General features: G+C 43.6%; 1 protein-coding gene and 1 long non-coding RNA gene across 3 annotated transcripts in view; one reads left to right on the top strand and one right to left on the bottom strand.

Moving 5' to 3' along the window:
• Positions 1-23,728, bottom strand: part of LOC147233285 (uncharacterized) — a 33,423-nt gene that overhangs the window by 3,942 nt on the left and 5,753 nt on the right. For both annotated transcript variants that reach the window (XR_015106266.1, XR_015106265.1), the window contains exons 2-3: positions 16,347-16,510; positions 16,117-16,224 (exon numbers count right to left, since the gene is read on the bottom strand). This is a non-coding gene — a long non-coding RNA (uncharacterized LOC147233285). The remainder of the gene's footprint in view (positions 1-16,116; positions 16,225-16,346; positions 16,511-23,728) is intronic.
• Positions 4,561-23,728, top strand: part of LOC147233284 (heparan-sulfate 6-O-sulfotransferase 3-B-like) — a 30,040-nt gene continuing 10,872 nt past the window's right edge. The window contains exon 1 of the mRNA XM_086147931.1: positions 4,561-5,542. Coding sequence (XP_086004057.1) covers positions 5,001-5,542 — 542 coding nt within the window. The 5' untranslated portion in view covers positions 4,561-5,000. The remainder of the gene's footprint in view (positions 5,543-23,728) is intronic.

The raw sequence follows: 23,728 nt of genomic DNA, 5'->3' as shown, positions 1-23,728 counted from the left end.
TGATGTTCCTTTGAGAGCCCCGGAAAGTCCTCTGAGGTAAAGCAGGACAGAAGAGCTTAGACCGCTTCGTCACTTCATTTCTTTCTGCTTCCGTCCATTTTGTTGCAAAAAACATCTGACCGGTGACTGAAAATAGCTTTTAATTACGGCGCCCTGCAGGCCGCGAGAAGTATCTGGTCATGGGTTATGAATCCAGCTGATCACAAAAGCACTCGCATCACATGAGTTTCTATGGCGCTAAGATGTTTCTACGAGCTGAGATCCACGGTCTCCTCTGCTGCACCGAGAAACAGTCCAGTTCCTGAAAAGATTCCAGGAACTGCAAAAAGTTCCTCCGCTGGGAAAGCAGCTCTTGTCTGCTGACCATGTGGGGCACGTTGACCAGGGAGGGCTTTAAAACGGAGATCTAGCGAACACATGGATGTGTTCCTGTCCGTGGGAGAATAGCATTTGCTCGTTTGTCTTCTACTCGCTTAATTAGCACCTTGGAGGCTTCCTGTTGTTTCCTTTGCAGTTTGCATCTGAATGATTTAAAAATAAATAAAAATAAATAAATAAAATCTCCACCAGAACAATTTCAAAGCGGTTATTTTCAATTTTAAATCCTCCAAGTTGTTTTGAGTCACAGAGTTAAAATTATATCAGGAAAATAATAAGTAATACGCGCCGATGAGTTGCAGGTTGCCGCCCGATTCCAAGCACTCCAATGAGAAACGCTTGACACCATTCACTGAGATCTAAAAACACTTAGAATCCAAAATCTGGTTTTGTGAAAAGGTAATTAAAAACATAATTGGCTTGGGAAGTCAGAAGAACCATTGATATTCCAGCCACCCGTCATGGACTGGCATAGTTTGATGTTTTCAGTGCGGTTTGTAGGAGAAAATGTCAGAAAAAAAGGATTCACTTCACCGATTCTAGCTTTTTAGGGTCGTTTTTGTTGCCAAGTTTATCGAGAAGGTTAACAAATGATTGCTTTCACGTTCAATGCCTACACCGCTTGTCCTGCCGTCAGCGTGGTTGAGGGGTTGGAGTTAATCCCAGCTGGGTTGCTTGAGGAGACACCAACAACTATTCACACTCTGTTTAACAAATCTGAGTGATGCAGTCTCACATGAACCTCCTGCATGTTTTTGAACTGTGGGAGGAACCAGGAGGAACACCTCAGGAGGGCATGGAGACTCCGGGATTCAAGTTAAACAGGAACACATATTACAGGAGCAGATTAAAAAAACTATTGATTACATGATGATGTGCGTTACTGTCGGGCTAATGGGTAGATCGTTTCCGAAAAAGTGGACTGAGAAGCTGCACGGACACAATATGAGTTGGAGAAGGTTCTCACTGATGCACAATTACATACAAAGTAGTAAATGTAATTTGCTTGGCGATCACATTACTTTTTACAACGTACTGTGTATTTCAAAGCACAGATCCCGTTTTATCGCTGGTACAAAGTGGTGGCAAGAGGCTAATGATTCTTGCTGCTGTCATTCTCGTCATACTTCTGGATATTGTCTTTTTTACAAAAATCTTTCCGTTCCTTTCCTTACTTTTCCGGCCTCCTCGACTTTTATATTTGTTTGATTTACTTCATCGCGTCTCAGACTTCTCGTTCGCTTCGAATGCCAAGAACCTTGACTCCGAAAAGTCTCGACACCAATTTTAAATCGGCACCGATCCGGCGAGCGGGATGCGTACGCGCGTCGGCGCTCGCATCGCTTATCGGGACATAAACCAAAAAAGGAAAACGGGCTGAAATCCCCAAAGTGGCGATGATTTCCGAGCCGATTCACCTTGAATACGGAGTCCTGTTCGCTTACTCAGCGGCTCTCGGGTGATTTCTCAGCGGCCTCGGAGGCCTCGTAAATATCTCTACGACGCGGCGGGGGCTGAGCCAGTTTCTGCTAATGCAGATTCCCTCCCGCCGGGGTTTTCTGCTCGGATACCGATCCTTTGTGGACCCGGTCGGCGATGTTCGAGGAAGCGGCCTGGGAGTAAAAGAGCACGCTGACACTGGACATTATCCCCGCTGATGTGAAAGACCTTCATCCCCGGCGGTTCACCTATTCCTCCGTGACCTTTAGTAAATTAAATATTTCTTCTGCTTGCACTTTCCATTCATGCCCTCCTCCCCCCTTCTCTCTCTCTCAGGACGCCGGAGTCCTTGCAGTCACAAACTCCCATACAGATTAAATCGATGTCAGAGCGGGAGGGCAGAGGGCATTCGGCGCTGGGAGAGGATTGAGAAGAATACATTGCAAAGTGCATCCCGGTTAAATCCCTTGATGGACCGGGGAGAAAAAAATAAAAGAAGAAAAAAAACAAAACAAAAGCTTTTGATCAGCGTGGGCTTAAAGGCAGTCCATTACTGAGGGGAAAATGCTTCCACGCATCAGGTCTGGAAGACGAGCCCATGTGTAGAGGAAATCCTATGTTGGACAATGACTAAGGGACAGGCACGCCCTCCCGACACACACACACGCACACACACACACACACACACACACACACACACACACAATCTGAATCACTGACTTGATTTGTTGGAAGCTGTCCGTGGTGCTGAAATGACTCGCCTCGCATTTACCCCGGTGATTTTGCTATTTCCTCCTGCCTTGCTGGAAATTTCAAATCACTAATATATGAAAAACAACAACAACAAAAAAAAACAAACAAGTAAAACCACTGAGGATGAAGTAGAACCATCGAGTTTGACACTTGAGATGCACTTCCATGCACGCATTCAAGCATCCTGGCGGTCAACGTGTGTGGATTGAGATAAGTTGATGTAAAGCATTATGTAAATCAGGGTTTAGGACATATATTGATTAGGGTTTTAGTGATTTTCCATCAGGACGCTCGAATCACCAGTGAGCGTGTGATCGGATGTAGTTGCGTCAGCGGCTTGGCGGCCTGGACAGATGACTGCCGCAGATGTAGAGTCAAAGCCACCAACACACACACACACACACACACACACACACACACACACACACACACACACACACACACACACACACACACACACACACACACACACACACACACACACACACACACCACACTGGCTGGCTTTCAAAGTAAAAGCTCCAAGTTCTGATTTTTTTTTTTTTTTTTTTCCTCCCGGGCTGAGTGTCTCACACACACTCATAAAAGGTTACCGTCCCAGATGTTGGTTGCAGCTGCGCTGATCATTTAAAATCACAGCACATTCTACTGTGTGGGCCTACACACTGCCTTTGCAGAGTCATTTCAGCTTGCCAAATAAAAAGGAAAAAAAAAAGACATACAGGACTGGACTGTCTCAGAAAATTATAATACTGTGACAAAGTTCTTTATCTTCTGTAATGCAATTACGAAAACAAAAATATCATACATTCTGGATTCATTACAAATCAACTGAAATGTTGTAAGCCTTTTATTATTTTAATATTGCTGATTATGATCCTATCTCAAAATAGTAGAATATCATGAAAAAGTAATTTTTGTTTTTTTAATTGCATTACAGAAGATAAAGAACTTTATCAGAATATTCTAATTTTCTGAAGCTCAGCTCGGCCCAGCTCCTCTGGAGGATCCCGAGGCCGGCGTGTCTTCCTTGGGGTGTCCTCCCTGTTGGACGTGACCAGATAACCTCACCGGGGAGGCGTCCTGACAAAATGCCAGAGCCTCCTTATCTGACTCCTCTCAATGTGGGAGCAGCGACCCTACTTTGGGCTCTTCTGGAACGGCCGAATTCCTCATCATATCTCTAAGGGCGAGCCCGCACACCCTGCAGAGAAAACTCATTTCCACCGGGGATGTAGATAAATTGGTAAATTGAGTGCGTCTCCTTTTGGCTCAGCTCCTTCTTCACCACAAGGCAGAGTCTGCATCGCTGCACCGGGAGATGGACAGGCAGGTCCATCTCCCTCTGATAAAAAAAAACAAAGAAACGGACCCGATGCGTTCGTTTTTGTCTAAAGTTCGGTTGATAGAAATCCATCCATCCATCTTCTGCTGCTTATCCTGCACTCAGGGTCACGGGGGATGTCATCGAGCCAAAGGTACGCCCTGGATTAGTCGCCGGGAAATCTCAGGGCCACATATATGAACGGTTGCTTGTCTGTATATGTATATATGTCTGTATATCACTCACTCATTCGGGGCAATTTGGTAGATAGAAATGCATATGGTAAATGTGTTTCCTGTCTGGAGTTAAACAAGTCACAGGTTTTCACAAGAAGTTAAATGCTGTTATGTATGAATGAATGTTTGACTGACCGAGTGTCTGGATAGGACGTGATTGACTGAACGGTTGGGCCTGTTATTGCAGATTCTTAGCTGAAGGCAGCCGGGATAGACTCCAAAGAGCGGGATCAGCTGCCTTGACAAAGATTTAAAAAAAAGAATGTTCATTTAGCTTTTAATTTTTCTCTGCAGGGCGTAACTATCTTGCTTGGAAACCTAATATCGCATTCATCTCCGACGCTCAGCTGCCGTCGAGGTGCTTTTATTTTGAAATGACCAACCGGAAGCTGTCGTGATCGTCTACACTAGCTTGCCGGTGGTGATTCTGGCACCGGTGCAGGTCGACAGTTGGCTTCTGGCAGGACAGCCGAGCCGAGCCGAGCCGAGCCGAACCGATCCGAGACGAGCCGAGCGCTCCTCCGCGGGGATGACCGGCGCTGACATCTCCAAGGTGATACCGCCAAACAAACCGCGTACGCAACACGACGATCACTCAACAGCAGCGAGAGTAACGCCGGCGATGTCCGGAAAATAACCGCGCGTTTTCCAGCGCGTCTCCTGCCCAAGTTTGAGAAGTGAGGCGAGGGGCGTTCACGGTCCGCACCTGGCGGTGGGACATCGCGCCGTCGCCGCCGCCGTCGCCACCTCCGGCCGCGCCGTGCCGCGCAGCGCTAGGGGGGCTGCAGCCACAGGATGAGACGCGGGGCGGAGGACGCGGATATCACGTTACCGTTTCTCCCCGCGGCGCGACTTTTAGCTTGAGCACCATGGAGGAGAAGTTCCACCGGCTGATCCTGGTCCCCGTTGCCGCGGTGCTCTTCCTGATGATCGGGTACCAGTACGTCTGCCCGGCGGACAGCAACACCTGCTACTTCAGGCGCGGCGGCGACGGGCTCTTCCAGCGCTACGCGCCGGGCTTCGCATTGGTCTACTCGGACCCGGAGGCGGACGAGGACCTGCCTTCGAGGATCCCGTCCAGGTTCAACTTCACGGAGCGCGACCTCGACCGGCGCGTCGACTTCGACATCCGCGACAAGGACGTGATGGTGTTCCTGCACATCCAGAAAACCGGCGGCACCACCTTCGGCCGCCACCTGGTCAAGAACATCCAGTTGGAGCAGCCGTGCGATTGCGCGCCCGGCCAGAGGAAGTGCACTTGCCACCGGCCCGGCAAGACCGAGTCGTGGCTCTTCTCCCGGTTCTCCACCGGCTGGAGCTGCGGTTTGCACGCCGACTGGACGGAGCTGACGAGCTGCGTGCCGGTGGTGATGAACAAGAGGGACCGGAAGAGCGCCCAGACCAGGAAGAGGTGAGAGGGGTGACCTCTTGGGGGGGTGAATGGGTGACCTGGAGAAGGAGTGAAAGGGCAACTCTCGTCACAGGCTCGGCCTTTTCGGCTCTCCTGGTAAATAAAGAAATAAAATCTGCCTTGCTCGACGACAGGATGAATGAACTTACGAGTTCATTTTGGGAACCCGGCCCGATTTAACGGCCCGATGTCTGCAAAAATTCTCCTGCGTGTGATCGCGGCGGATAAATGATTAGTCGGACGGACTTGAAATTAATTAAGGAAATCCAATGAACCGACTGTGTGCCGAACCCGCGGGTATCTGCAGCTGCCTCCACCACATAGGGAGACGTGACTACAAATGGCACCAGGAGGGTGAATGATAAATCTCGACAGTCGAGAAACATTAAAACGATTATTTTGGGTGAAAGTGAAAATGAGAAAAAAAAAAAAAATGAACAATTGCGGGGGTGCCTCAACACCGGGATACAAACTTAGAAAATAAAAAAGTAAATGCCAAAAGACAAATAAATCATGACCTCCGTGCTGCGTAAATGATTACTCTAATAATCCTGGTCCAGGCTGAGGTGATGTATCACGGAGGACATGACCAAAAAATTATGATCTGCTTTTTCAAGCTCGGGCAAGTAAAACAAGCGATTTGAAGACGTGTCATTTGTCAGGATTATTGCGGCTGAGAATTCATGTATCTGACGCCGTGTGACTTTGCCAGGGGAGGCTGAGAGCGAGCCGCTTCTCCTCCTCACCTGCAGGCAGGGAGTCGGAGGTAACTCGATTTATTTTCCCACGTATGTAGGTTGCGGCATCAATTCTCCGGCGCCTCCGGGCGCCCCTCTTCCCCAAATGTGTGCGTGAACAGTCGGGGCGAGGCGACAACGCACGCGGCGTTAACCCCGGCTGCAAGTCGCCTCCGAGGGCCGGCAGATTGGCTGTTCTCTCATCTGAAGTTCTGTTTCAATTTCCTGTAATTACAGCCCGGCTTAAAGAGGGTAAATCACTTAAGCGGGGCCGAGGCCTTCGAGGTGTGCTGCCGGCGTGTTAAAGCCAATTTGCCTTGCAGTCGGTTCAGAGAGCAAATCTCCATATGCCGCCCGGGAGCGTTAAAAGAAGGTTAACTAGGATGGGGAGCGCCTTCAAAACACACTTCAAAACCATCAAATGTCCACTTAATGCTTTTAAAACACCTTCTGCGAGGAATAGGGAACACTCAGTCGATACAGTCATCCCCCGCCATGTCGCGGCTCGTCTTTCGCCGTCTCTCTGTGTTGCGGATTTTCAACTTTTTTTCATCTAATTTAATGTCGCGGATTTTTCACCAGGTTTTTGCGGTTTAAATTTGCACTTTATTATTTTTCAATATATATGAGTTAGATTATCTTTATGCTTTTAAAATAAGCATTTTCTAGGGTAGCGCCCAACCAGATCATGGTGTTCTGTATCCTGGGTTCTGATTGGCTCAGCGACCATAGGACCATTCCCTGCATCACATGCATTCTCGTCTTGTCCATTTGACAGATGCACGTTTTGTCGTGTCCAAAAACCAGCAACCATAAACAAAAATCTGCGAAGAAGTGACCGTACTTTTATTTGATTATTTATGCCATTTTAAAGCTTTATGACCCCCCCCCCCCCCCCCCACCAGACTAATCTTCTTCTCTTATTCTTATAAACACTATAACACTATAACACTATAACACAATATACGCGGCTTGCAGCGGTGAAGCTTTTCCCTTGCCGAGAATGTGCACTTTTTCAACGATGGTTAGCATTTTCCTCCACCGTTTTAGGTTCCATGCCAGTTACCTCCGAAGGTGCAGAACATTTGGGCATCATGGCAGGGGCTTGAAATAAATTCAATATTTTCACGAATAATTCACCTGACTAAAACACGGCAGAGTAACACGACGGAGCGTGCATCTGCCGAATGGACAAGACGAGATGCCGAATGCATGCGATGCGCAGGAGATGCGGGGAATGATGCTATGCTCGCTGAGCCAATCAGAACCCAGGATACAGAACACCATGCTCTGGTTGGGCGCCACCCTAGAAAATGCTTATTTTACCATAACAATAATCGGAATCATATATATTCAGAAATAAGAGAGGGCAAATTTATACCGCAAAAACCTGTGGTGGAGTGAAAAATCCGCAACATGAAATTAGATAAATGAGATAAACGACAACATCTGAAACGTCAGCGATCGCTTACTTTTTGCCACATGAAGACCGATTGCAGATATGAGCCGGCCCGACTGGCCGTTTTGGGCCCGAGCGAGGGGCTGTGCGGCGTCATCGAGTGTCAATATTTTCCATTTAAAACATTTTTTCACAGGGAATGTGCTGATCGAGGACTCCCGTTTCCACTCGGGAGTCGCCGATCGGAGTTTCACAATGATTTTTATCCTCTATAACCGTAGCCGCTCCGGTAGCAGACAGTAATAACTAAATCACATGATACCACGACGGCGCTCCTGAGAAGTGCTCGCCGATAATACGATATTTCATTGATCCTGCCGGCATCTCCGTGCAACCCCTTCCAAGAGGTCAGATGTGTTTGCCTGCTCGGGAATTTCAGTGTTTTCTCAAGGACAAATGGGTATAATCTTAATGACACAGAATGCATTTATTCATTTAAAAATGTTTTATATATGTATATTCAGAGGAATACGCTGACGGCGTGAGTCATAACTGGTGATCCACTGCTGACTTTGTCAGACAAATGCATGAGTCATTTTCCTGTCGCCAATCTGCCACATGAGGTTCTCATTTCCAGAGAACGCCGCCTGGTTGATTTGCAAACTACCGGGGAGTCATAACCCGGCGGACGGGCGGACGATTAAAACCAAGCCTTCCTGTGGTGTTAAATGTGTAAAAAAAAAAGGGAAGATTATACAAAGCAAACTTTGCCCAACAATGTGTTGCAAGGAGGTTTGGTGAGGTGATTCTATCCGGCCGGAGAGGCTCTTGTTTTGTTACTTTGGGTGACAGGATGGACATGATACACACCCCGATATCAGCATACAGAACCGAGCAGAGTTGTGTGTTTCTGTATTGTCAGCGCTCAGCTTAATACAACGTTTAATGCCGCCCTGCTGTTTTGTCTAAGATCTAGATTTGTTTCGCTTCAGCTTTGATCCCGCTCCTCTTTGAGAGCTTAAGGACGTTTACAGGGAATGATAGTACTTTTCCAGATATATATTTATATACATACATCTAACACAAACATGATTGAACCAAATTACTACAAATTGCTGTCTATTTGAAAACCTCAAAGATGATTTATGTCTGGTGTACAGAAATAGTTCGGATTAAATGACGGCCATGCTGGAAAATACAAAAATATCTTCCAGGCTCTGGATAACTATGCCATGTCCGACTATTCAATAGCTCACAACCGGCGCAAAGGTTCTCTGATGGTATGCACTCTGTCAAATATATCATAAAAAACAGAAAAGGTAGATATTTTGACACGTCTTCAGCGCTCGCAGCGCAAACAGGTGCAGGAAACCGTGTCAATATCCACGCAAAGGTAAACGCGTGCAGGTCGAACCTGTGAGGCCACACAGCGAGTCCTGGAGCGTCTTTGTGCCGAGCATAATTTCGTCATAATTTAGATGCTGAGATGCTTTGTATGCATCCGGAGGCTCTGGGTTTTTTCTCGTCGCCACGACAGCGGAACTTCAGCCGCTTATTCATGAGACACATAGGGTTGTAAATGAAAAGCGGTGGAGTCATGATAACCTCTGGGCTCCTGTTCCAGTATTGAGGCACCATCCCCTTAGCATCCCTCCGCTATTGCTAGTCAGTTTAGCCCAGCGGTCGGGAACCTGTTGCTCGCGAGCCATATATGGCTCTTCCGGTGACAATGTATGGCTCCCAGAAAATTTTGAGTTGAAAAACATTGTTTGGAACTGATTTTAAAATACTTGTGATATTTCTTCATAATACTGTGTTGCTTTAAAGTAAACAGAAATTAGTTTTGAAGATAAATTTCACGGGTCACCCGTCAGTCGGGTCGGGAACCGATGGCTTCTGAGCATGTACGGGTCATCGTAAAGGTGAAGAAATTAATTTTATCAGATAGCCAACTAGTTTATGTAACGTAAAAGATGGTGAAAAGAAAAAAAGACGGTGATTTCCGTGCATTTCGGGCTGCGTGGACAGAGGAATTTGCATTTGGATCTGCGGTATGTCTAATACTGCAATAAAATTGCATCGATGAAGCGATCAAATATTAAGCGGCACTTCGAACAAATCCATGCAGCACCAGAGGTCGCATTAAAAATAAGACATATTTAATTTATTATATATTAAAAATGGCTCTCGATGAAGTCTATTTAGAATTATTTGGCTTTTATGGCTCTCCCTGTCAAAAAGGTTCCTGACCCCTGGTTTAGCTGATATTTTGCGCGGATCTTCAAATAACCAAAGGCTTCTCAGCTTAATGCTATAATTATTTCCCCACTTTTCAGCTCTGCAACAAAGCACCATGACACTTGCTATTTGATGTAAAGTTGAAACAGCAGGGTTTATCAGGGTTTCAGAGCGCCCAAAAGCTTGCTGTTGTAACACCGGGTCCACTTGTGAACCAGTGAAGGCACCGCGGAACTCGAAGGACACGCAGGCGGGTGTTCCTTCTCCGGCACAATAAGGCGGATTGATAAAGTGAACTTTAAAATACTTTCACCCTCCAGTTTAGCTTTGTGTTGTTATTACTGAAAATATCAGCAGCCCCTCTGTTTGGCTCTCCGTCCTCTCTGCGGAGCTGATTCAGCAGTGAAAAGATGCAGCCCCCCCCCCATCCCCAAAGGGACAGTTTTCTGCTTTCTTCTAATTAATATTCATATTCTATTAACAATAATAACACTAACCACCGGTTAAATCAAGTGCTTTATATTGTACCTGTCATCTTTGACAGGCGAAATGAAAAACGTGTTTTATTTCCCTTTGCTTTTGGGAGTCTAGGTTCAAATCTGCAGTTCTCGCATGTGGCTAGCGATTTTCCGAGAAGAACAGAACTAAACATCAGGAGATCTTTAAGAACGCGGACAGGTAAAGAACGTGTTTCATGCAGCAAACTGTGGCTAATGCCAGGATGCAATATGAAAGTAAATAAGGCTAGAAAGGAGAAAAGTTCTGTCATTATGTACTCCCACCTCCCAGCAGAGGGTTGGGTGAAAATTCTCCAGCCTCCGAATCCCTACGGTGTTATTCTTGAGGAAATCGGATGAGGTCTGCTAGCTCGCACTGTCAAAAGTTTCTCAGAACATTTCTTTTCCAAAAACGATATTTTCAGACATTTTGCTTGCGTCAAACTCGAGGCATTAGAGCTTACGGTTTCTTGCTTAAGAAAAAGTGGTTACTTCGGTTGTGGAATCACTGCAACACTTATGAGAGATAATCAAGAAAAAAAAAAAAAAGGGCTGTTGGACTGAAAAAGCCGAAAGGTGGTTCCCTTCGCGACGGAAACCGAAGAACGGTACTTTTCCCAAAACGTGAACTGGTGATTGGAAAACAATAGTGCTATTACTGTATCTCCTTTCCACCATTACATTTCGACACTGAGAGGACCTTGGCCTGGCAGGAATTTTAATCATTGCTGGAGTTGCACTATAATAATAAAGTCTGCAACAACCAGCGCTGATGACTAGACCTCAGATAATTGTAGCCTCACGCTGTGCAAGGTATGTTTTACCTGGTGCTTTCAGCGTTTCTAGTTGTTCTGAAAATGCTTCGCTTTGTCACTTGGCCACAATCACACCTGGATCTCCATCCATGTGAAAGCTGCAGTGCAAGGATTCGGAAAGGCTGCTCTCACTTGAACTTAGAAACGTAAGAAGTATTACAGAACTTTATTTTTCACAATTAACGTAAATTCTGGACTATAGAGTGCACCTACATATAGGCCGAACCTGCTCATTTTTCAAAGGGAAAAAAAAAATGTACATAAATAAGCCGTACTTGTCTATAAGCTGCAGGTGCCATTGAAATATAAGATATTAATGCAACAGGATGTTAAAGGAAAGATTTTTTTTTTAAATATTTTAATTAAAAGATGGTGACATTTACAACTACCGGTACATTACGCAAATGCTTTTTTTTGCAGAACGGATGCCGACCTTATGTTAAGCAGCTCTATTTCCTTCTTTGACAGCCACATGAAATGTATATCTGCGCATCTTTTTCATGATGCAAAAAGCGCAAAATGGCGCAAAATGGCTGATCTGAGGAATTATCGTAAATACGAAAAAGTTTCATTTGTCCACTGTGAGAATGTTGGTGGAAGAAGCTACCGTAATTACCCTATAAGAATCCAAAAAAATTAGCCGCATTGTTGTAAAAGCCTCAATTCGCAACGCGTGTGAAAAAAGTGGCGCCTTATATGCCGGAATTTACTGTAGCAATGAATGACTCTACCACAGCATGGCCATTAAATGCATTTGTAGGAAGCTAAATTATATATTGATAACAGAAATCGGTCACGCTGCGGAGCTGATGGGGGCAACTCATGGGATCTGTTCATTGAGCATCTTCCGCTCGATAAGAAGAAAGTTACGCAGTGTAATGATGACGATTTCTGGAGCTCCGATGAAGTCAAGACCTTCCTGTTTCTATCTTCTTTCATTTCAGTGGAGGACATCTGTCCTTGCGCTGCTGCTGTGTCTTTCAAATATCACAGGACATGATCATTAACCTTAAACAAAAACAAAATCGCTCTCCTTTGGAGTATTAGTGTCGGTGTTACATATTATTTCCTGTCATTGGTGAATGTTGCGAAAAAACGTTAACAAATACTGGCTATTTAAAATGTACTATTATACTGAATAACCTGGAAGACTTGTGATGCTCGCATTTCCTGCAGCAGTCAGTGTTCATTTTTCTGTCACGCTGATGCGGCCCTTCAGCGAACTCCATGAACGGTAACTAACTCACGTGTAAAAGAGCCCAGAACATGATGACAATTACTGAAAATGAAGTATAATTCAAATAAGCGTCACTATTTACCTGCTGCTGTCAGGCATTCAGAGCCAAAGGGACATCAAATAAAAAGTGTGAAATATGGTTTTCATGTTTTCACACGCAGAATCGTTTCTTTTCCCCTGATCTAATCAGTTCTTGAAATCTTAAATTTGCTTTCTCCTTCATTCACATTCTGAGCAAATTGAAATCTTATCACCACGACCAACGCGAGAACGTTCCCTCTTCCTGTGTTTCTGCGGTGCAAAAGTAAATACAGGAAAGAGGCTGTCTCCTGGATGGGCGCCTGTTTCTATATTTTTACCACCTAGCTTCAACTTTTTTTTCTTTCCCCCTCCCTGCAAGCTGCTCAAAGTCTTCACGCCGTCACATCCCAGAAGGCAAAGCAGGCGAGAGCTGTTCTGATAATAATTAAGGATGTAAAATGGAACTGAACCCTCCATACATTTCTGTGGAGTGCTGCTAAGTGGTGCATGGTGCAAAACAAAGCAGCGGCCCTTTCTGCTTTTAGTGGTCCACTCTGAAATTGCTGTTGATGGAACTAATCAAACTGGGTTGCGTTAAATGGGTGTTTTTATGTTTATATTTTTTGTTGTGTAACTGTCTAAACCAGGGGTCTCAGACTCGCGGCCCTCGGAACGATATTTTTTGGCCCCCTGCCTGAAATCATATCTTTGTGTTAGAGCGGCCCGCACGTCTTTTTTTCACATGTATCTGGAGGGTTTTGTACAGAGAGTTTAAAAAAAAAGGCAAAGAAAAAATGAAAAAGTAACTTTGCAATGTAATTATTGCTTCAAATTTTGACAACAAAATGATTTTTTGATGAAAAAATGTCTAGTGACATTGTTAAAATGGTCTTATTTCTAAAAAAAAAACACAAAAACGATAGCAAAAAAAACAAAACAAAAAAAAAAACGGGCAAAATTAAAAAGATTGATTTTATAACCAGAATAGCCACCATTAGCCTTGTAAACATCACACGTCCTCTTAAACATGCTACCAATCAATTTTCTAATAAATCCTTGTGGAAAAATTTCCCACAGTGACAAGATATTCTCTTTTGACTCAACAATATTTTTAGGGTGTAATGTCATCAATTCTTTTTCAATATTCATTTTTAATATTTATTCGTATTTTTTTTCGTATGAATATGTATTTTTTAGAGGAACAGTTCATTGCATATAAAGATTATACTTTACCTGTTTACCTCCTTTGCACAAAAACAAAGCAAAAATTTGGACTTAGTGTTACTCCTAGGTAATGATTTTATAGGTCCGGCCCCCGTAAGATCAAATGTGGCCCCGGACAAAAATGAGTTTGACACCCCTGGTATAAACAATTTAGCTACCATTTTACACTTCCTTCTTTCTGGACCTGAGGGTATCACATGTCCTTGGCGTTCTACGGGTCAGTCTCTGCAAAGTGAAATGTCGTCCTGGGGTTTCTGAGTTTCCCCCCAAAAACCGAGACACCGATTCTGTCCGAAGGGGGCGTGGTCTTAAAGCTACACGGCGTGCGACGTGAGAGGTCAGGGGGCGTGTACCTATTCATCACGCTGAAGGAATTGTGGGTAGCAAGAGTTAATCAGCCATGAAGAACTACTGCCGGCCGCTCTTTTTCAGAGTCCAGTGGGTATTGGCATTGACACGAGGCTCATTTATTGCCCTTTGAGAGCTTCGAGTGGGAATGTCTGTTATAGCTGGCTTGGCAAATATCAACTCGGAGGGGTTTTAGTGTGTGTGTGTTTGTGTCTTTGGGTCGGTGCGTAGCCCTGCTATGTGTTGCGCTTGCTCCTCAAGAAACCTAAATATCCGGTTCATATCTTTTTTAATCGTTAGTAATTAGCTGGTTCACTTGCACAGGGCATTTTATTAAAATAAAGTATACAAGGGAGTTTCCATGAGGCTCAATTTAAGCACACACCATATAAAATCATTTTTCAAGTGAAACGTTTGGTAAGTTTGACATACAAACAGGTGTAAGAGTGTACATTTCCATGGCAACTTCTTTAATGTTTTGAAAAATTTGAACACGATTAGCATAACACCAAAGTGGTCAAAGTTGTCTGTGCGTGGGAGGAAAATAAATCTGAACCAAACTCTTATCTTGCATATTTTGCACATTCGGTGTATGGTTTGTCTGTCATCTGTCTGCTTTTCAGAAAAGCACGAGCACCTTGGGATCACCTCTCTCCTACACCATCCTACAAGTGTAAAAAGATACTACAGAACCCTTTTAAAAACCCTGCAGTACCACAGATGTTCATATCCTTCATATCATTACGCAACACTTTTGCTGTCATTGTAGTTAACTGATATACCGGAATTATTTCTAAAGAAAATACAAGCATAATTATATGAGCGAGAATAGTTTGCTAATTAGTTATCAGGAGGGTTAGCAAAGCAACAAATTTCAGCTTTGTGAAAGTGCAGTTATTGATGCTTTTATTAATTACATGCCTTTGATAAAAACCTCATTTTGCCATAATAGAGTTTCTAAGTATCTCTCTCAAACAGATGCTGGTGAATGTAACTGCAGCACATGCACGCATCGCTCAAGGACAATATTGTGCTTAGAAGTTTACTCCCTGAATGATTACATTTCTCCTCTCTTCTTGACTAAATATAAGCAGCATAACACGCATCTATCTCTTCTCCTCCTCGTGTCCCTACAAGCAAACGTCACCGACTAACACGTGCGCGGTCGGAGTGGATTCCCATAAACGCGCCGCCGGAGGGAGGCTCCTGCAGGGATTTATTAAGCAGCACGTACATACAACAGTCCCGTCCCAGCAGGCTAACAGTTAGCCGTAGGACCAGAAATCACACCTTCGACAGCCTCGCTCGTCGAAAGCAGGTGGACCCATGCGGAGCAGCCAGAGAGCAGAACCCTACCGCCAGCCTCATTATCTCAAACGAGTGCACAGAATACAGGCCAGCATGAGTTTAGCAGTAAGAGTGAGAAATCCCTATTTTTTTTTTTTTTTTTATCTCTTTGCACAAATCAGCTTTCATTGTATAGTAGTATGGAGGAAAAACATCTGGGTGATTTTTTTTGGGGGGTTAAAATCTTCCCTCCCAGCTGCAGCAAATCAGCTTAAACCCTTCCGAAAGAGACAGATGTGTTGAGATTTCGGAGAGCGATGTCCGTTATTGACGAGTGTTTCTTTCTCAGCAGACTTACTCTTGGAGGTTGTAGCGGTACTTAAAGTGTGACACTGCCAAATGCAAAACCATCAACTAACACTGACTAAAAGTCAATGCTGACCGTCACATCAATCGCCACATTTCTCTACACCTAATGGTGTTTAAGCTACTGGCAAACTAACAGGGACAGTAAAGCATGGAAAAATCATTTATGCTTAAGCAGGGGACTGGTCTGAGGGTCGAAATCTGCCGAATCACCTTCCGGCAACACATTTTTAAACATCCGCCTGAAGAAAATTCATTACCTTTAGAGCTCGGCAATTAAGAGCAATACTGCATTTACTTGAAAGTGACACGGTTACAATGTTAAGCTTTCGCATCGATTAAAAGTGAGAGCTATATTCACTGACTCGATTCTACAGGTAGGTGTAAAATTATACAACGACGTACCGTTTTAGTCCACTTCAGGTACATGCATATAGTCCGCCGCCCTGTTTATAGTTGGAGCGTAGACTCCCCGGAAAAGGCTGCCCTCCCCGGACCTTCTGAGCTTGAGCACTGTAAAAGCATACAGATGGAACAAGTTCTAATATTGGATTCTTACTCACGGCTCTTTAGGAGCCTCTTTGCATTTCAAGTTGAGATTTGTCACTCTTTGCGGGTGGAAAGCAGTATCGTACCCAAGTTTATTTTCTGCAGAGAGGGCGAGTGTTCGGCATCTTCCGAAGCAGCCAGGTTGCCGTGATGTAAGCTGATAACGCAGGAGGTGCCCTCATTCAAAGGTATAGGTTACAGTTGGTCTTTTCACACTTGCGAGATCTCACAGGCTTCTTCCCGATGATGTCTGGATGTATAAAAATAATACGTTTAGCATGACTACACAAGTGAATGCAGTTTATAAAATAATAACATGAAAAGCCATCCAGTATTTCAAAGGAGGCACCGGTATTGTTGATTTTCTACGTTATTTTTCTCCAGGTGATCATACAATATCCTTTAAAAATGACCCTTTGCTGTTTATGTCCTGTAACTAATGGAGAATATTATGTTGAGGCCTTCATATAATGACTCTTTTGTCAAGTTTTTGCCACCGGCGTGCGTGTGCGCGACTCCGGAATAAATCAGACCTTTTGCCTCGGACCAGACCGAATAAGAAAATAAGAGATAAGAAAAAAAAAAGGAGTAGGAACACAAAATGAACCCGCATTTTACTCCAAGGCAGAGTTCACAGCTGCGGGATGATTTCTTTCACTGGGAAGTGACTGAATCGCCGTCGATTCATCGACGTTCTCCCTCTTTCTTTTCTGCTTTCTGTTGTCAAAAGTGTCGGAGTGCTGTCAAATTCATCACAGCTGGTTTCATTTACACACCTCTTTGCTTTTGACATCAGACCAAAGAGTGGATGAAACATTGTTTTTATTACAGCCCATCAACTGACTCCTGAGCAGTGGAATAAATTTACAGGCTGCAACGCTGGAAAAATAAGAACCTTATTTTACAACCACTGTGACGTCTGACACAGCCAACATGAATTCGAGCTATACTGAACTTTAGAATGATCACAGACATAAAAAAAAAAAAGTTTTCAAGCAAAAATGGCATATTTGTGGTACTGCTGTCAATCAAAACAGCAGTAAAACTACGCATGCTTTTAAGCAGAAGTATGAATACCCATCAAAACAAATAACTACAGAGTGCTGATAACTGGGGATATGTTATGTTACACAATTTTAAAGGAATTGTCATATTGAGGTCAACATAAAAGAAATGATTATAATTAAAGGCTATTTTAAACCTGGTGCAGTCCCTACATGACACTGAGCGACATCCTGTATCCTTGTGAGAAATGGGAGACATTCAAGGGATCTTGGTAATCTCCACACTCCTTATAGGGATTAGGGACAGCCGAAGACAGGTTTTATTATATGGGGGAGCATGGGAGGGTGGCAAGGAGGGAGGGTGGGGATTAATCCTTAAATCCAGATTTATACAGAAACCTGTCGCCTGGATGGAAGTTTCCTGTTTTTGTAAAACAGTGTATGTAAAGTTTGCTCATGGGGCACACAAACACACACACACACATGGTGAAAGCTGGGCAGACGGGTCATTGTGCTATCCATCAAAATGCCGCACACTGTCTATTCTGCGTCGTCAGACTTTTCGTTGGACGGATAACAGCTATGTCACCTTGGGATAGAAATGGACAGGAACTGAATACAGCTCGAACGACCGCCTTTATCTCTCCATTTTTTCGGGGCGCCTCATTACTGTGCGATCTTGTCATAAATGTCCTCATCTTCTTTGAAAAGTTAATAATCAGAGGTAGGATACAAGCCTACTTTTCACGGATATGCCCGCGAGAGAGAATATCTCACAGCGCTGGAAGCAACCGTCACATATTGCTAAAAAATGCCTTTCAAAAAAATTCCTGTTTGTGTGGGTAGATGTGACCTTTCCGGAGCACAGTCTCCCATTTATCCTTTCCATATCTCCATGGACGTAGAGGACTAGTTGACACTTCACAAAGCTGCAAAGATTAAGATGTCAAGCAAAGGTTAAGGCTAAGACGCTAAAGCTACTAAAGCCTGCACGAGCCAGGTTGTTGTGTGCGTGAAGGTCCTCGACACGACGCCTGGGTGGGTGTTTTAAAACCAAATGACCTCTCTGAGCATTCTTCAGAAATGAGGCTAACTGAAAAGCTTCTGGTTTGAATATGAACAGATGGTTGATTCTGTCTCCAGCTTTCCAGCGCTAGACAACTTCTTTTCAGATTTTTTTTTTTTTTTTTATGTTTATTTGCATTGAACGTGGATTCTTATGCCGACCGGCACCTAATTTTCTAGTTTTCGCCGACACCACAACTGCACACCCTCACCTCCGTGGACACCTTATTTATCTGGGAGCATTCTCACTTCCCTCGTCTCCACACTAACACCCCTGGGGCTTCCTTTATTGCTGAAAATAGCATCTTATATCTGCAACTAATGAAGATCTCGGTGCAGCGTCAGACCCCTTTCTCATCATTTCTTGTGTCTTCAATGTGCGATTAATGTGGGCTGCAAGCATTCCACACAACTGGGCTGCGTTTTAGAGATGAACGTGCACGGGTAAAGAACCGTTTAAGGCTGAAGGAAAATGGTAGGTTTTATTGTGTGTGAGAGGGTGTGAGCTCATCTTTTGTGCGGTGAACCTGCTGCTTGCAGATGGAGACGGAGCTCATTTAGCTTGTAATGGACACACAAAGATTGAATTAGCATGAGTGAGCAAATCAGATGAGGGAAAATGGATCCCGTTTGACCGCTCAGCTCGCAGACTGATGTGATGAGACTCACCTAGTCCCTGTGCAACTGAGTAGTTCCCCTGTGATCTTGATAGCGCACCCTTTAGCGACATGCACTAGTGACTGCAGAGCTTGCAGCATCCGCGGTCCTCGACGCAATCTTTTATTTGTTTCATTTCCCATGTGTTTCTTTTGTGGCGGTGTTTTATGTTGCTCTCGCTCCTCTGCAGCCGTACATTCACCCATGATCAACTTGACTGAAAATCTGCAGTAACTTGCTTGCGATGTTATCCACAAAACTCCCCTTTAATAGCCATTAAAGGAGAGTTTTGTGGATTGTTTGCCCCACGTAGTATAAATGCACCAAGAAAAATTTTTCAAAGCACGCTTCTCCAAAAGACATGTTAGCTCAGAACACATATTCCGATTTTATGGAAATTTACGAGACAATAAGGAAGAGTTATTCAAAGAGTACATTTAAACCAAGTAGCAAATAATTCTTGAAACAATATTATACAGCTCAAGTTTTAAGATATTAACATTACAAAGTACTCGAATACATTTAATTGGGTTGTATGTCAATTGACATCCTTGTTAATTATTTTTGAAATGATTAGGTATTTAAATACTGATGTTTCTTGGGTTATGGACGAAATGCGGCTCAGCATTAAGAATTAGGGATGTTTAAACATAATGGCAAATGACTGATAATAATAATGATAAGGGTAAACAAACAAATTGGTTAAAGAACATATAGGGCACTTCACAAAAGGTTAAATTGGCGAAGGGAATTGCATAAAAATAACAATAAGAACAATTGACAGTTGTGACTGACAACTTTGGTCTAAAAGGGAATTCACAGATGAAAAATCTTAAGAAGTGTTTTGCTGCACGCTGTCGCCATGTGATTGAAATGCTAATACAAGTTTCAGTGCTAATTTATCTCCGATCAGCTCCCATTTCTATGTTCAAACATAAATCATGATCTCACTAAAGGTTTCTATGACGATATTTATGGGTTGTGATAGTTTTGACTGGTGATTGATTGATTTTATCAATTATACCCGAATAGATCTGGCAAAACACAATGCTTGATTTTGTGTTTTAACATGATTCAACCATCAATACAATAATATTTCAAGTTGTTCTTGAAGGTTGAAAATTATTCTTTTTTTTTCAGTTGACAGGCAGTTTCTCTCCCTTTGGCTAAGGTGTTCCCTGTGGTATTAGAAACACCAAAGAAATGGATTTGCTCCAACTGTGTGAGTTATCAACACCCTGACCGCTGTGTGAAATTAATGTCAAGTCCTTCTTTTCAAAGTCACTTTTCTCCTCAAATGAGGCTTATTGCAAGGCGTTCAGAAGTTCATTTTAAGTGACATAGCTGATGTTATAGAAATGATGAATGGGAAACATAAAGCCACGCTTCAGGGGGGTACGGACCAGAAACATTATCTTGTAGTTGTTTTTTTAAAATAATTAAATATGACTGTGGTCAATCCAGTTATTTTTCCGTCCTGCTTAGTCAGCGACACAGTGAGTTTCCATCAAGGCTTTTATCATGAGGTCGATGGTGTCCTTGATGGTAGTGAGTGAATTAACAAGGCAAATATTGATCTTTTGCCGTGAGTTTCCTCTGTAGCCTTTTGATGGTGTTTTAGTGAGTGAGAGAGAGACAATCAGTGAGATGGACAGAGAGGTCAATCAATGTTGTTTGCAGGTTCACTGTGTGGAGAAGGTGACAGGAAGGGAGGAGGGCACGAATGAAGCGACACTGGATTGATCAACAGCGAAACGCAACAAGCAGACTTTAGCGTGCCACTCCATTGTGAACATTATATTTTTACTGTAAGTGCCTGGCAACAGAGAAAATGAATGCATTTTTATCCTTTTTAGGCTTGAAAGCCAATTAATGCATTAAAGAGGAGCCATGGTGATGTCGCGGAATACGACAAAAGCATGGATGACAAATGTTGATTGAGAAAGATGGATGGTTATGATGAGTCACTTAATCCTGGGAAAGCCTCAACAAAAAAAAAAAAATAAATATATGTTTCAGACAAACTGGAAGGCTGGCGTAATGAAATAATGATAGGATTCCACTGCGGAATTAACAAACACCAGATCACTGAAAGAAAATGCAACCCTTAGTTTTGTTCAGCAAATTCCTCAGCTATAAATGTCTAACTTGTGATGTGATTAAACTCAAAAATGTGTCACAGTTCACTCCAACACATGTTTTTGGAGTGTTCAGATATCAGGAACACCCAATATAAACCTCTGAGTTCCAAAGTAACTTGGCAACCACTCATCCGGGTCGTGGTACTCCTAAAATCTTGAAGGACTTGAGTTTTTTTTGAAGACTCCTACCCTCTCAGCTGAGGGGCTTCTTGGATGATGGGCCACAAGATTTAACTTCAAGAAGCCAATGATCATCTCACTATACGGATCTGTTGGCCCTTCCACTGTCATCCCCCTGGTCACCACCAGTTTCAGACCAGTCACTCCCAGTGACGAGGGCATGTTACACGGACTGGCAAAGGAATGCGAAAACCAAAGCATTGACTGACTTTGTATCTGCATCTTGTTAGTAATGAATGATCTAGATGGCTTTTTTACATGAAGGTATGGCACATAGCAAGTTCGGAAATGAAAGATTTGTTTGTCACATGTCTAATGGCAGCATGTTGTCCACCTCCACCCTTCCACCCTGGTTTTTTGGGGAGTTCTATTACTCTGGTAGTAGGCCAAGCCAATTACGTCCGGAGCAGTGTTTCATGTTTCACCGTTGGTCACATCCCCTGGAAATCAGAAGGAGCAGAGGGAGGCCAGACCAATTAGCGTTAGCAATCTTGTTTGAGAATGCCAAGCTAACACGTCCCACATGTAACAGCCTCCACACTAATCAAAGTAATCCCATAACCCAAAGGTCTTTTGTTTGAGTTAAGATGAAACAATAATAACAGAATATATTTCGGCGGGATGTTTATTCGAGAAACCCTTTAGAATAAGCTTACTTTAAACATCAGTGTCTTCCAAGGCAGCAGCAAATGATCCTAGAGAAGCTAGAAGCTAATCAGCAAGAAGCCAACCATTTTGGGTCTCCACCCTTTTTTGTACAGAACAAATTAAGATTATTTTGGTTCGCAGGGGCAAGATCTGAAACAATTCCTACCAAGTATATTCCAGTGCTCACCTACAGTCAAAATCTATAGTGTGCACTGCAGCTGAGATGAGTTGCTATTCTTATTTGGCTATTTTTCCCGATATTGGCCATATTGAATGGAGTGCCATCAATATCAACGTTGTTTTCTTTTAAGATAAAAGTGAATTGCAAAATAAGGGCAGCCCTTGGTTTGTTGAGCATGAAATGATCTTGTAAATTATACTGTGAAAAGGTTTTCCCCACTAGCAAATGGTCTATTTTGAAGGTTTGGCCTTTTCTGCCAGTACCTCACACGGCATTGATTTTTATATCATTTGCGGTATCCCTTACAAAGGCAGAGTTCAAGAAACTTTTAATCTCAATCAAGTGAGACTTTTCAACAGGTGACGGTTTTGGAAAAGCGAAAGCTTTTGCAACACACAGACACACACACACACACACACACACACACACACAATGTTGGCAGACTTGCTTCTACAAAGTACCAGCTTGTCAATTTCGGGGTCACATACTTCTGATTCAGCACTAAACTTGAGGACAGATTTTGGGGATTGAATCAGCCCACCAGCAACAGCCACCTTAGAGGTGGAGCTGATAATGACTGCTATGTTTCAAGAGTGCAACAGTCATGGTGCTCGGAGCAAATAAAGTGATATTGGAGATACCTTTGCTAATGACAAGAACTTATTTTTTCCTTAAAGATTTGCAGGTTTGAAATATTTATGCATTTTCAGTGTCTGTGATTGGGTAGACTAGTGTTGACACAGAGGAGAAACATTATGTGATGATCATTAAATGTAACAGTTGTCTGCTAGATGTGTAAAAGCTCTACACGTTTGATAGTGTGGACATGCTGTTCATTAATGCGGGTTTGGGAAGACATGGGGGGGGCACCACTGAATGCACACATTGAAATGTGCGTCGGGTTCCTGGAGAGCACCTCCTATAGATGATGTCATGGCTCTCAACTCCGACTGAACACCCAAAATGACACTTGTTACTCCATGCATGAAAAACCGTTATTCATCCAAAGTGTAATTATTCCTGACCTTCATCATCTGACCCTGCCTCTGTCCCTGACACGAGTAAGAAGAGAGCTTTGACATTTGCTGCACTTCGTCAATAGGTCAGGATGAAAGCACAGATGCAGAAAAGGCAGGGTTGCATGGACGTTTATTGATCCGGCTGTCTTGCGGTTAGCCGTACAGACAGATGATAGGCGCAAGTGGAGGAAAAGACTGAGCAGTTTTCCAGGATGTTCAACAAACGGCTGTTTTGTGAGTTGCTCATGTGTGTCCATTTATCTAGCGCTGTCTGTTCAAGACGGCAAAGATGGCAGGGTAATTCATTTAGCCTCCTCGGAGGATGGCCATTATCTCTGGATGGTGTGCCTTTCTGTGGGTGTGTGCTGCCATGATACCATCATGGCACTCACTTAAGGACATATCAAAGCTGACGGATATCTACAATCCAGCAATAATCGCTCAATTGCGGAGCTTTTAAGTACATTTGTCTGTACAGTCTTTGCCCCGCAACACAGCTTCGTTTACAACTATATATGCACTTTAGCTGTGGCTTGAAATACCATCGCTTGGTAAACACCCTTAATGTGAAAC

Source organism: Fistularia commersonii, chromosome 6, assembly GCF_037954325.1.
Source record: "Fistularia commersonii isolate RoL2024-O1a breed Wild chromosome 6, RoL_Fcom_v1.0, whole genome shotgun sequence".
Classification (NCBI taxonomy): Eukaryota; Metazoa; Chordata; class Actinopteri; order Syngnathiformes; family Fistulariidae; genus Fistularia; species Fistularia commersonii.
This window is presented reverse-complemented; position numbering and strand designations above follow the sequence as displayed.